The following is a 14548-nucleotide window of genomic DNA, read 5'->3' on the forward strand; positions in this document are numbered from 1 at the left end:
TTTTTTTTTTTTGTTTGTTTTTTGCAATTTTGTAATGTGAAGATGGCAGCCTTAAACATTCTTTTAAGAGTTCATAAGCCTATACCCACACATTTTACATTAAATTTGATTGCTTTAAATTAAAATGCATGTTTCTCAAATTACTACATTATAGCACGAGAAGCAGACAAGTCTGCAAAAATAAGACAAGAAGTAAAGGTAACATGGTGAAGGAACAGTGCTTGTTTAAAAAGATTATAAAATCATTGATATTACCAGAGTAAATCAAAAAGTAAAGAATTTGAAAATTACATGTATTACAACAGCTTCTAGCTGTTGCAGAATATCAACACATTCATGATGGTTTATGTGTGGTTCTAACACACATACACAACGCAGGGCTTTGCTATTAGTGTAGTTGAAGCCAAAAATAAATTAACATAGACCCTCTGCTGCAGGATTGCACTATTTTTGAACAAAGTACCATGGTGAGATTTCTTTGCGCAGGAGTAAAATCTGCTGAAATTTCCTTAAGTATTTTGGCTTGTGCAGATCAGCAAGCTGTTTGCATACCCAAGTCATCATGCGTTATGGCATGTGCAGCAACAGCAGACAGTGCAATCTGTTGGTCTTGACTGATGAAGGCATTCACCGTGACTGTGTGTGCTTGTTTGTACAATGTTGATGGTTGATCAGAACAAGCTGTTGATTACACCGGTTCTTTCCACTTTAAACATTTCTACCCATTCATGAAGTTTGTTGAGTCATGCTGTTTTCATTTCTGTACTGAGCCAACATCCTTTGGTGAATTTCAGCAGCTTTCACTCAGTCTGCCCAATGAAATCTCCTGTACAGTGGTGGAACACTGCCACATAGTGTCCATGTTCTTTTGACCTTGGCTTCAACTAATGTCAAAGCCCTGCACTGTATGTGTTTAAACTACACATAAGCCATCATGAATGTGTTGCATTGCATCAGCTTCATACAGTGTAGTTACTATGTAATTTCCAAATTCTTTTTACTTTTTGACTTAACTTTGTAATTTTTTAATCTTTTACAATGTTTATAATTGTTTCCAACTGGGATGGGTCAAGTAGTCTTGGACTGTTTTGTTAAGTGTACTGTGGCCAGCATTAGCAGATTGTCTCCATAAAATGTTCTGCTTCATACACGCATGAGTGATATGCTGTTTTTTAAAAGGAAGACCACTGAGTAAACCATTAATGCAATTATTGGAGAAGAACTGATATACTCACTTTTCTTACTTAAATCATTAAATATTTAATTTTTTGATTTAGGAAGCAACTCAAAAGTCTGAAGGTTATGGAAGTCTTTTCTTCTACTGTTAACAGGCATTTGCCCCAAGTTAATTTAAATTTTCTTCTCTAAATAATAGAAGGCCTTAGAATCGGCACTCCTTTCTGCCCAGTATCAGTATAAACATTATTTTGCCATGGGCTTCTAACATATACATTGTACAAAAAATTATGCCAATTGCTCTACACTTGGGCAGGAATCAAGGAGAGGATATACTGTATTTCAGCAACGAATTCCCATTCCAATTGCCATGAATGTGCCAAATGTGCCCCCACTTTGCAACATCGTCTTTCCAACTCCTCCCATCAGTTCTCTGCCTCTCATGCCAATCCTGTATTGAAGAAAACAAAAATTAAAATGTAGACTTGGCCTGAACAAAAGTACTTTCATTCAAGACAGAGTTCTTAAAGAGACTAAAAAATTGTTAAACTCTGCTTATGCAGTACACAATTTAACTGAATCGACCAAAAATGATTAACACTGTGAAATTCAACACTGAGATAGCAGAATACACCATTTTTCATTTTAGCATGCAGTGTTCCAAAAATTTAATTCCAATTATTTAAATTCTAACTAAAGGCAGTTCTACTTGTACCCATATACAGACATCCCATTAGTTTCATATTTACACTGCCCGTTTCATTTCAGTTGTAGTGCAGATGTTGTCCCTGCCCTATAACCTGAAAAAAGACACATAGAATTTGATCCTAAAACCTAAAATTCTCACTTGAATTCTGATACACACGCACACAAGTGTATGGATGCTCAGATTGTATTTAGCACAGGAGTTTCTCGGTCCTGTTTACATTTGTGTGAATGAGGAGAAAATAAAACTAACCAGCACATAAATTTGGCAATGTCATGGTGTAGCATGAGTTAATGCCTCAGATAAATCCAGAGATTTACCAGTCATTTTTCAATAAGGGTAATTTCAAACTACTGCTGAATCAATCAATATCTAGTTCAGGTACCAAAACAAAACTGAATATTTGTGTTTTGAAATATATTTCTTTTGTGCTTGCTGCAGTGTTGTTTAGGGTTAATACTGATGACTGATTTTATATTACAATTTGGCGATTCCAATATATATATATATATATATATATATATATATATATATATATATATATATATATTTTTAAACACACAAAGCTCCTGCATAATCAGCCATGTATAAAACTTTATATTTTAAAGTGGTATTTTTACAATTAAATACTTGTCACTGCTTTTTATTAAGGAAGTTAAATTCTGTTGACTTCTTGTTCCCCTTTAAAATATTTAGTACGTTTATTATTGTAACACACATGCCATAAAAGAAAAACATTCTTGCCAAAATAAGCAGCAATTCTAATAAAATGGTCGTGTTTATCAAGAAGGCTAAATAACGTGCTTAACAAGTTTACACGTAAAATCGACATATTTGGTTATTAAGCTAAAAACCATATTGTTTAATTAAAAGATGACAATTTTGTTCTTTTTCTAATTAAAAATTTGAGCTGCTCTACTACTCTCAAGTTTGCTCACTGTCCACACTTAGGAGTATGTATCTCTTAGATATAGGACAAAATTAAATAGTCTGAAATCCTCCTCTTAATTTCTGACTTGTGCCACTCTTTTCTTACATTCTGCCATTCCTCTCCATTTTCTCAGTTTATTACTTCACTTTCTTTAATGTAAAAGCCAATATTCTTGCCTTCACTCTTTCCAAAAGTCTGGCTGTTAGCACTCTGTTCATGTGTCATTTTGCTGCTGAACTTCCCGTAATTTCCTTGTACTGCTCCTTTACTTGAGGTATTATGGTAGTAAACTAAATTACCTTAAAAGCTGAGGACAGTAGGTTCTGAAAAGAATCATTTTATAAGATTGGCTAATTTACTGATCACCAATTGAATCATAGGAGACGAAAATCTTCGGATCTCAATCGGCAGCCCAATTGTTTTGGCTGGAGCAGCACTACCATATGGTAATATTTTATTTAAAAGTGCCTTTCAAGGTACCCAAGGCCACTGTACAACAATACACATAAAATCAAACAGTCCAATATACAAGCAAAATTAATGAGAACAACAAAAGGCAATATTAAAAAGACAGGCTTTAAGTTTAAAAACAGAAAATGAGGTACATGCATGGAGCTCCAAAGGCAGGGCATTCTATAGCCGTGGCCCTGATACACTAAAATCCCTGTCGCCCGTAGTGTGCAGTTCCCACAATGGAATGATTAATAGCAAAGAGTACAAAGAATAGTGGTTGTGGTGAATATTGTGACAAATTAAAGCAATTATGATGGAGCTAAACCATGAAGAGCCTTAAAAACGAAGTTTATATTGGATATGGAAGGGAACAGGTAGCCAGTGCAATTTTAGAAATGTAGCCATTGTTTCAAGTGGGTAAACCACTCTTGCTGCTGAATTTTGTACATAATGTAATTTGTTTGGACTCCGCGCAGGGATACAAAATAGCACAGCATTGCAATACTGAACTCATGAGGTGACAGAAGCATGAATGGTGCAAAAAGGCAATGTTGGTAATATTAATATGAAAATCAAAGGAGAGTGTAGGATCAAGAATAACACCAAGATTTTTAACCTGTGCAGACAAGGATGTAATAAAAAGCCTGGAGATGCAATAATTAAAGCCTCAGTTTTATCACTATTTTGTTTGATGTGTAAATACATCTGTGTACTGTCAGCATAACAATGAAACAGTAGTGTGCGCCATCTAGTAATGGCACAGAGAGGAAACATAAAAATGATTAAAAAGCAGAAGGCCAAGAACTGATCCCTGAGGACACCCTGGAAGAACCAAGATTGATCCGACCTAAACCTACCGACAGCAACAAATTGCTGATGGTCCTTAAGGTATGCCATGCAAGAGCTTTTCCAGCAATATTTAACTCATTCTCAAGTCTAAACAAAAGAATGTAATGATGGACCCTACCAAAAGCAGCAGTGACGTCTAAAAAGATCATTGGTGTCTTTTTCAATGCAATGGCTATGCTCTTGATGCCTGCCAGTGACCCTTTCATACTCAAAATCTTTTCTAAAGATATACAACTACCTTTTTCATCACGTTACATGAAAAACAAAAAAAGGTTTGATTTATTATTTATCTTCATCTTCTTATGAGCACAAGTTAGTTATTTCTTCACAAACGTGGTACATATGCTTTTGCCCTGCAAAATTATGTTCCAAAGTTAAGGACTTTCTATAAATATAAAAAAGAAAATCTTGCCCGCTCTGGTACCTTATAGTGGGCGATTGTGAATTCTCAGAACCTAGACATGCTGCACAGAATACGTTCTCCAGAAGCAGCTGGAAGTCTGTCCTACTCTGTGAAGCTTCGTAGACACATGTACCAGAAACCATCAGTATTGAAATATTTGATAACTTTTTTTCCTTTAAAGAGTAGCTCACTATTTGTGACATGCCAAGTTAATACTGACATTTTCCTTAGCATGTGTTAATATTCCAGTGTTTGCACTGCATATAATACAAATTTCTCAATTTTTTAAAATTTCAATTTTCCTGATGCAGAAGCTGAAATGTAAATAAATCGGGTTATTTTCACCTTTAACAAGATCTCACTACCAATAATACTCAATAAAAGTGTTTGAAGTTTTTTGTTTCTAAAATTTTCTAATGTCTTGGTCGTCTCTTTAACACTTCATGAAAGCACTTTTGCTTCAGTCTCTGCAGTCTCTTTCAGTAGATCTATCAACTTTATCCCATACTTTGTTTGCCTTCTGGAACAAATTTATATGCAATTTTTTTTAAACAATACATAGTTTACATTTGCCACCCTTCCCTAAAGCTTACAAATAAAAAAAAAATGCAGGAAGTGGTCATATACTGCCAGAAATCCAGGTCATTTTTTACCTTTGTCTCCATTATGTTTTTTCTCTCCAATATGCCTTTTTCATATTCAGAGTATTTTTTTTTCTTGTGCATCTGCATAGTACAACCTGCAGGTGGCTTGACTCTTACAAAAATCTAAGACTATTATTAATATGCTGTGTAATTAGTTCAGAGTTTTGTACGAAGTACAATAAAAATGTTGTGTGCTTTTAGCCACAACTTTGCAACTCCATGTTATTCTTGTCTGTAGGCTGTATACAATAACACAACGTAACAAGTGAAAAGTAGGCATCATTTAAGAAAATGATTTGAACGTACATTGTAAAAGCCATGTCAGAACATAACTGCTGAAGACATGGAATTGTAGAAGCAAAAGTAGGATAATAGGCAGAATATTGCTTGCCGAAAAAAGGACTAACAACTCCGCACACCATGACTGCTGTGAGTAAGCAAACAAGCAAGAAATGTATCCTTGCATCTAGAAAATATCAAGAATCTGTGATAAACTTCATCACTTACACTTCTGTTGTCAGAAGCATGGCTCAGAAACCTGAAAGTCATTGTTTTCTTAAAATTTAAGCCTTTTTCATATTGGAGTCTCTAAAAACGTATTGTGATCCTGGTACCCATTGGATGTACTATAAAACACAACAGCAAGCTAGTTTTTTTTTTTTTTTTAAATATACTTCACTTTAGAATGCAATTTCAGGTGACAAATATATACCATGATTGTGAAGAAATTACGGACTTAAAATTTACTTATCCTTTAATGATGACCCGCAGTGTTACAATATGTAGTGTATTATTTTAATTCTTTAGTACACTTCTCGATCTATACCTTTTAATAAAATCACATACATCTTTAATTAGCTGCTTTTGGACTGAACAGCTACGTTTGTGGGAGTCACTTCACCCTGGAACTTGGATCACATGGTGTATATTACCATTTATGTAACCCAGTAACTGAACATCTATTTTTAATTTTCCTAAAAGTTATCCACGTGTTATTCACTTAAAACTGTTGGATGTTCAAAATAATGCAAGTGCCTTATAAAGTAATACAGTTCTGCATTCTTGTGGGTTGCAACATCCTTCATGTCTTCTACAACTCTGTGATAGGCAGTGTGAAGTTCTACACTGTGGTTTGCTGTACTTTCAGCCAACAAATCATTCAGCAGTGTGTCAGGAAAAGCTACTGAGGCTCCTTCATACCTACACCAACACATCTGCATAATGCCTCACTATGACTGTGAAGTCAAAAGCTTTCTAAATTTTTATTCATGTGTGTGTATACATATCCATTTATTTATTAATTAGCTGCTGTAAAAAGCCACATTTCCTCTTGGGGTGCAAAATAACTTTTCTACATTTGCTTGGAATTGTAACACTTAATGATTGATTTTATATTACACCCGGTGAAAGTACAAATTTTTAGCAAAAACTTGCATACATAATTATTACTAGTTTACGAATAGAATGTCAACAAAAAGACTGTAAAGATCTTAAAAAGTGGTTTTCTTGAGGTACAATATCTTTAAACTCTTAAAAATCTGAATGGCACACCTCGGTAGGTTTAAATGTGCACCATCTGTATTTAGTAATTAGTCGCATAGCTAGACATGTAGTATGAGGAGATACATCAAAACATAACCTGCTGGGTAGGACCTGGTACAGTTTTTGCACAGAAAATGTGAATCTAATTGTAACAGTTTTCTGAAAAAATGGTGTAAACCTGCTGCTTAAGGGTTACAGTCTTAATATAGATGTTTATTTCACATAATTTACATAAGTGCAAAAGGGGGGTGGGGGTAGGAAACCATGCTTAACAGGAATAATTTGTCCATACTTGGTTTTTAAAGTGTATAGGCTTGTGTTGTTTAAATGGGAGGCTTCAAGTTAAATTAAGAGTTTTAGCACAATAAAAGTGTTATATTCAGTTGCTTGAAATAAGTGCCAAAAAGGTAAACTAAGTGTTGATACCATGATTCCTTTTCTAATGGAATATAGCCGATAATGCAGGAATGTGATGCTGGCCCCAACAAAATGGTTCTACTGGAATGGTTAATTAAAAGACAACATTTCACACTTAATTTATACAGGATGAATACAGTTTTGTACATTTAACAGTTCGTTTAGACAGAACTATCACGCCAATTTATCCTTACCTGAGGCAGGAGAAGGTTCCAAACATTGCCCCTGCTGCCATTCCCACTGCAAATCCCATCATGAAGCCCATTTTGACCCTGTCAAAGCAGTTGGGCTGAGTCTGTCCATATGGTCCTACTGATACTGGCATCTCCTTTAAAACAGTGAACCCAAAAAAAAGTCAGCATGCTCTGTTTTCTAATGCAATTTTACAGTTAAAACGTTATGTTACTTAAGTCGTCAAATACATTAATAAAATCCAACCTCTTCCTTAGTAAGGCTTCATCTAGGTACCATACGTATAAACTAACAAGGAACTCGCAGCCAAATGTCAACCTCTGCGGAATTTCGAGCGGTTACAAAGGACACAATGCAACTCTGAAACACTGAAAAACGCCTAGTTATCTAACGAGAAGCATTTTAAAGAAATATCCATTGTGTTGATATGCGTGCTGTTATATTATCAAAATAGCGTACTGCTTCGTGTAATGTGTGGCAATATATGCATTTGTTACTGAAAAAATATTTAACAATTACTTCAAGTGAAGCCCAGCGAGAAAATATCAAGAGTTAAGTAAATTGAAACAATTACAAATTTCGCTCTAAACTTAATAAGCGAAAATGGGTAGCTGCCGTGGACAATCCATCGCACGTTATTACAATAGCTATTTACAACATGGTGTGTTCACATGTTCTTGTAAATATATACTTCAGTGATTATTGTTCGTATATTGTTAAGGGCTTCCTGCCTATGCATCGGCCTTGTTGCAAGAATCTCTATTCACCCCAGTAATCGGTGGTCTAACATTTCTGTAGTTTATTTACCGTTGCTTAAAAGTGCGTCGTTAATCTCTGAACTGATTTAGATTTCTTTTTCTCGCTTGATTCGTTGTCGGCCAACTTATAATTTCACAAGGCTGGCGTCTCCTTCAACGTGTCGCCACAGTTTACAGATCATCTCCTATATTTGCGTCATGCGCAGAGGCTCTTATCAGGTGGTAAGGCCAATGCGTAATCACCCTGCGACGCCCCGCCTCTCCTGTTGTTGCAAGAGTTTGTAATGGGTTCCCCTCAAACGTCAGTGAAACAAGCATCATGATAATTTAATGTTCAGGTATGTTCACACAAAAACAGGGTTTCATGTACACTGCTAGTTTAAGAATGGTTGATTAAAACGAATGTTAAGTTTTATGTTTTCGCATTTTGCTGTCTTACGTAAAAAGCAGCTTATAGAGGTATAGCCATAGACATATATAGATAGACGCCGCATTCACTGTGTTGCCCAGTCGACGCGATACGTCAGCGCGTACGCCATATTGCGAGTGGCAAAAGTGCCATTTTAAACTAATACATGTAAACGTGGAAACCGGGTTTTCTGATGAAAAAACAATGACGTTTCAAATAGTATCGTTTACATACAACATATTTTGGCAAATCGTTTAAATGCAATTATTTATATCCATTTATACACTAATAATGACAATTATTAAATAATCCATCCATCCATTTTCCAACCCGCTGAATCTGAACACAGGGTCACGGGGGTCTGCTGGAGCCAATCCCAGCTAACACAGGGCACAAGGCAGGAACCAATCCTGGGCAGGGTGCCAACCCACCACAGGACACACACAAATACACCCACATCCACACACCAAGCACACACTAGGGCCAATTTAGAATCGCCAATCCACCGAACCTGCATGTCTTTGGACTGTGGGAGGAAACCGGAGCGCCCGGAGGAAACCCACGCAGACACGGGGAGAATATGCAAACTCCACGCAGGGAGGAAGCGAACCCAGGTCCCCAGGTCTCCCAACTGCGAGGCAGCAGCGCTACCCACTGCGCCACCGTGCTACCCATTATTAAATAATAATAATAATTATTATTATTAAAGAATTCCTCACATATAAGTAACATTTCTCTGACTTACTTCTTCCATCTCCGAAACATTTCTATACTTTGTCCTGTTCTTATGCAACACAGTACTGAAGTATTGGTTAATGCACTAGTCACTTCACGTATAGATTATTGTAATGCTATTCTATCTGGCATCCCACAAAAACTTTCCCATCGCTTACAACGTCTTCAAAATTCTGCTGCCAAGATAATAACCTGCTGTTCTAAATCCACTGAACATATTACACCTATTCTCTCTCAACTTCACTGGCTCCCTGTTAACTACAGAATACAATACAAAATACTGCTCTTAACATTTAAAGCTCTCCAAAACCTCACTGATCTCCAACAGACTTACACTCCCTCTCGCTCACACAGATCCTCATCTGCAGCTCTACTTTCTGTACCGCACATCAAACTCTGTTCTATGGGAGCTCGAGCGTCTCTCATAGTGCTCCTCAACTCTGGAATTCTCTTCCCTCTCATATACGTCGGCTCGATTCAATAACACATTTTAAAACTACCCTCAAAACTTATCTTTTCAAACTGGCATACCAATTGTGAAATTTGCACTGTTACTGCCAGTCATCTTTGTTTGTCTTTCTTTTAACAGTGAAATGATATACTCAATGACAAAAATAAACAAATTGTATACAAATTGGCTTAATAATTTCTGAAAACATTTCACTCATTCCCCTCTCAATCTCTTTCTCTCACGCACACACACACAATGTGGTTACTTAAATATATACAGGATAGGATCTAAAATCCTTGAAACAGAACTGTCTTACTTGGCTTTTTCCGTGTGTTGCCACTCTGTAATTTGAGAATTCAGTCTGGCAGTATGGTACAGCCTTAGTTTGTGGAAGACAGACACAACTAAAGACATGAGCATAAAATGATGGTTGTCAGTTTCAAACTGCGTTTCCTCAGTGTTCTCCTTGAGAAAAAACACATCATCTGAACCATTCTCAGCCCGAACAAACTGATTGATCAAAGATACACTGACAGCTTGCCCTAATGTCGACTGTCGGATAACACACTCAGCTACTTTGACCACCTTCACTGTACCCTCAGAAGGAATCCTCAAACCTCCTTTGTTTTTTTAATGTGAGCAAGTGGTAGCTTTGATCATATGATGCTGGTATAGCATCTGTTACCAAACTAGCACGGCACACATCACAGGACTGCTTTCTCAAAATCCCGTCTAAGGGCTACCTCCCACTGCTTCCTGAGGTGGATTTCTTTGGGAAACTTTCAAAGTTTGAGAAATGTTAACAGCTAACAACAATCTACATAGTTAGTGACTAAATACGTTTAGCCAAAGCATTGTTTGGAGGCTCATTTGAGCACATAAATGCATAGCCTTGCTAGCTTAGCCTGGCGTAGCTAAAGTTAAGATTATAAAACAGGATTTTCTAATGACCAGATATAACCAAAACAATTGTCCAGTTTTACCTATGAAATGTAATCCCTGTGATCTGGTTCGGAGCGTACAGCAGTTTGTACAATCCCAAGCAGCACATGCGTGAGGCATCTTTATCCATTACTTCACTCCACAGCAGTGCCACTTGCAATATGGTGGCGATGTTGACGTGTGATGCTGCTGGTCATGAGGCGTCTAGTAATTCTATGTCTATGGGTATAGCTGGGAATGCATACTTGAAATGTCTTTGGATTGGGCCAGAGTTGGCTATGTTTATCAGGTAGCCGAAGACTGTCAGAACGGGTGGGGCTATCTTGAAAACTGAGCTCTAGGCGCGTGGTTGCAGATACAGCTCTCAGCTGCTAAAGTCCATCGGGAAGGATCCTGGCTTTGAATTGAAAATGGCAATGCAGAATGATCAAGATGGAGAGAGAGTGCATTCGACATTGAATGGATCAACTATCGGCAAAGTGTTAAGTCCATTCCTTCGACTCTCGCACCCCGGGTCATTACAGTATTCTTTGTATCATACTATGCACCGGCGGTTTCCTTTACAATAGGCAACAGATCGCTACCATTTCTTAATAGGAAGGGCCCAATGACTGTCACAGTAGAGCAACTAAAATAGACATTTGGCTTAACTTGGCAAATTATATGAGAATCATGGGTACATTTGCTACAGTATATAAATAAAGGAGAAATTTAGATTCGGCTGACAATCTTTCACGTGAAATTTATTTATATAGTTATGTATGTTGCTATAATTATTTTGGAAGTTTAGACTGAAGAATGTTAAGGGGACAAACGTGGTAATACTCGAATCACGGATGTTTCATGTAAACAGTATTACATACAGCACTTTGTTGAATACATCAGGCTGACCAAGGCATTGTGATTTTTATTTGTATATGAAATACAGTGGAACCTCTAGATACGAGTTTAATTCATTCCAGCACTGAGCTTGTATAGCGAATTTCTTGTATCTAGAACAAACTTCCCCATTGAAAATAATGGGAATCCAGTTAATCCGTTCCGCACCCCAAATATATTAACATAAAAATCAATTTTCCTAACAAATAACATTGATAAATTATATATACTGTAGTCTACCGTTAATAAATAACACTGGTAAATAATATAACTGATTATTAAAAGAATCAAAACAGGTGTCTAAAGTGCAGTAGAGCATTCAATAAATCTTTAAATAAATAATCCTTAAAACAGTTGTGAAGTGGAGGTTTAAAATACACAAGAATAACAATCCTTTAACACGAGGTTAAAACGTCAAAAGGATGCAGTCTTTAAAAAAACAGATGACAATCCCCGGTGTTTCTTCTCTGTTAGCGTCTCACCTGCGGGCTCTGCAACAGGCGAGACACTCTTAATGCAGCTGACCTTCTCTACACCATCCTGCTTCAGCTGTTTGGCTCGCCTGTTCAGCTCACTGTTCAGGTACACGCGAGCCTGCACTCGCCCGCTCTCCCGCACCGCCTGCCTGCCTGCCTGCCTGCCTGCCTGCCTGCCTGCTGCAACCTCCGTTCTCTCTCCTCTGTTTTCTTTTACTTCTTCTCCCCCTTAACCGGCTCGCGCTTCTCTATATATTCGGGGAGGACATGGCAGCTGCAGCCCATCAGGCACAGGAACAATCATGGATGTGGGCAGTTTCCCACCTGTGCACTTAAGTGAGAAACGCAGACACCGCAGATCGCGGCTCGCAACTGCTACCACGCCCCCTCGCTAAGCTGAGAGCTATACCCACAGCCTGGCTCGTGGCTCGTTACGCGAGCCAATGCTCGCATTTAGATCTGAATTTTTCGCTCATACTTTCCTCGTATTTTGAATTTCTCGTATACAGAGGTGATCGTATCTCGAGGTTCCACTGTATAATACCTTTATCCTTTTATTTTGTAACATGTATTTTTGGAATGGTAGACTGTTGTTACATACAGATTTTTTAAATTTTCTTCTTTTTTGTGTAGCCTCTATGATGTACCAGTACTTTGTGAAAATCGTTCCCACGATATATGTAAGCAGTGATGGAGAGGTGTGTTTTCTTTTATTTATTTTACCTTTCACAATAATGGATGTAGGATTGTCCGTATAGTTGATAATGTAGCCTGAAAGATTTTTTAAACTTAATAATACTAAAACTAACATATTTATAGTTTATTTTCTTTTAATGTACTATATATGTGGGGAGTTATGTATACTTGTCAGTATTCCACAGCAGGCTGTACTGTCACAAAAAAAAATAATTAAAGAGCAGCAGACAGTCATGGAAATCCTTTTGATATCTAAATGTTAGTTACCTTTCCATATAAAATAGCACTGAAAATATTCAGTTACACATGTTCAAAAGTCTGAAGCATAATTCTTTGTTCATTTCTGCATGTATTGTAATGTTTACAGGTAGTTAAAACTAATCAGTTCTCTGTGACACGGCATGAGAAGGTGGCAAATGGCATGATTGGTGACCAAGGTTTGCCAGGTGTTTTTGTGCTGTATGAACTTTCACCAATGATGGTTAAATTTACTGAAAGGCAGAGGTGGGTGCCTCATAAGTTTTTTTTTTTTTTTTTTTGTTTATTCCTACACTTGTCATTTAAAACCTTTAATCTGTTTGGGGGGGTGGGGGGGGAGACGCTTAAGCAGCTCAATTATTGAAGCTGATAATATACCTAAATAAACATAAATGTGTTATTTTAGACAGTTCTAAGTACAACAAAACAAACTGCAAAATATCTGTTTTATAATCTTATTATAAAGAAGTATCATGCTTATCAATGAATTTTAACATATATAATAACCATTTCTAAGAATGATGATTTTTGTCTGGTTTAATCACTTAAGAAAGTTTATTATAAAGACAGATTATACAACTGTATAAATATTTAAACTCTTTTTCTTTCCCACAGGTCATTCACACACTTTTTAACAGGTATTTGTGCCATAATTGGAGGAGTTTTTACAGGCAAGTTAATCTACAGTTCTAACAGCGTTTTCATGTTCTGCCCATGTCTATGGGTTTTTGTCAAAATAGTCTTGGGTTTACCATCCTCAGTTATTGTTCATGTACTGTAACTTAGGGTAATTGGCAATACCACATTGTCTGTGTTTGAGTGTTTGTATGATCTGCTGTGGATTGGTTTGTATTCAGGGTCTGGTCCTTCCTAAGACCTGATTCTGCCTGGATAGACTCCAAACACCCCATGACCTTGATTTTGATTGTTTGAGTTTGTTATCCTGTACAACACATCTTTTATACTTAAAGTAGCTTATAGCAAAGTAAATCATGTTAATGTTAAAACATCTTCATTTTTTTTTTATTTTTTTTTTCTCTTGTTGGTAGTGGCTGGACTTATTGATTCATTGATATACCACTCGGCAAAAGTCATACAGAAGAAAATTGAACTGGGAAAAGCCTTGTAGAAAAATCGTTACTAAGATGAACAGCACCACAGCAGTTCTCCTTGGCTTTATATATATATTTTTTAATTCTTCTCAGTATTTTTTCTTGTGAAAATAAGGAGAAACACACAGATTTTACCAGAGTACTTGGTATACAAAACTTAATGAACACTTCAGCGGATGTACTTGACTTGAGTGATGCTATGAAACATTTTTGGCCACATCTTTACTGGAGTCTACACGTGCTTTCAGTGTTTGGGAGAACCTGCCCCTTGAAAGGGAAAAATGTTCATATTTAAATAAATAACAAACAAACTGGTTGTTTCTAATTGTGTTACAAGAAGATGCTGATTGATGTTCCCTGTTTTGACATAGTCAGAACTATAACAGAAAGACTGTGAGTTAATTTTTTGGCATCATCATTTGCTCTTTTAATTTGATTTCAAGGGCATATTTTGACTACTACTGACCTGTGCACAGAAATGTTTGTTGTATTTCCTAAATAAAAAAGACTGAAACCAAA

The 14548-nt window shown here is 36.7% G+C and overlaps 2 protein-coding genes across 3 annotated transcripts in view; one reads left to right on the plus strand and one right to left on the minus strand.

Moving 5' to 3' along the window:
* Nucleotides 1–14548, plus strand: part of ergic3 (ERGIC and golgi 3) — a 41935-nt gene extending 27387 nt beyond the window's left edge. For both annotated transcript variants that reach the window (XM_028811868.2, XM_028811869.2), the window contains 4 exons: nucleotides 12597–12661; nucleotides 13027–13163; nucleotides 13533–13588; nucleotides 13967–14548. In XM_028811868.2, coding sequence (XP_028667701.1) covers nucleotides 12597–12661; nucleotides 13027–13163; nucleotides 13533–13588; nucleotides 13967–14046 — 338 coding nt within the window. In that variant the 3' untranslated portion in view covers nucleotides 14047–14548. The remainder of the gene's footprint in view (nucleotides 1–12596; nucleotides 12662–13026; nucleotides 13164–13532; nucleotides 13589–13966) is intronic.
* Nucleotides 1236–8288, minus strand: romo1 (reactive oxygen species modulator 1). Its single transcript, XM_028811871.2, has 3 exons — nucleotides 8121–8288; nucleotides 7316–7449; nucleotides 1236–1627 (listed from the first exon to the last, which is right to left on the minus strand). The coding sequence occupies exons 2-3, from the start codon at nucleotides 7444–7446 to the stop codon at nucleotides 1519–1521; spliced, it is 240 nt and encodes a 79-aa protein (XP_028667704.1). The 5' UTR covers nucleotides 7447–7449; nucleotides 8121–8288; the 3' UTR covers nucleotides 1236–1518.

This window comes from Erpetoichthys calabaricus, chromosome 10 (assembly GCF_900747795.2).
Source record: "Erpetoichthys calabaricus chromosome 10, fErpCal1.3, whole genome shotgun sequence".
In the NCBI taxonomy this organism is placed as follows: Eukaryota; Metazoa; Chordata; class Cladistia; order Polypteriformes; family Polypteridae; genus Erpetoichthys; species Erpetoichthys calabaricus.

What these genes read in the sequence shown, in the direction of transcription:
- romo1 (XM_028811871.2), bottom strand. Translation starts at nt 7,446, where the DNA reads ATGCCAGTATCAGTAGGACCATATGGACAGACTCAGCCCAACTGCTTT. An exon ending in GGAACCTTCTCCTGCCTCAG is followed by an intron (nt 1,628 to 7,315) that starts GTAAGGATAAAT and finishes TCTTCAATACAG; the next exon opens with GATTGGCATGAGAGGCAGAG.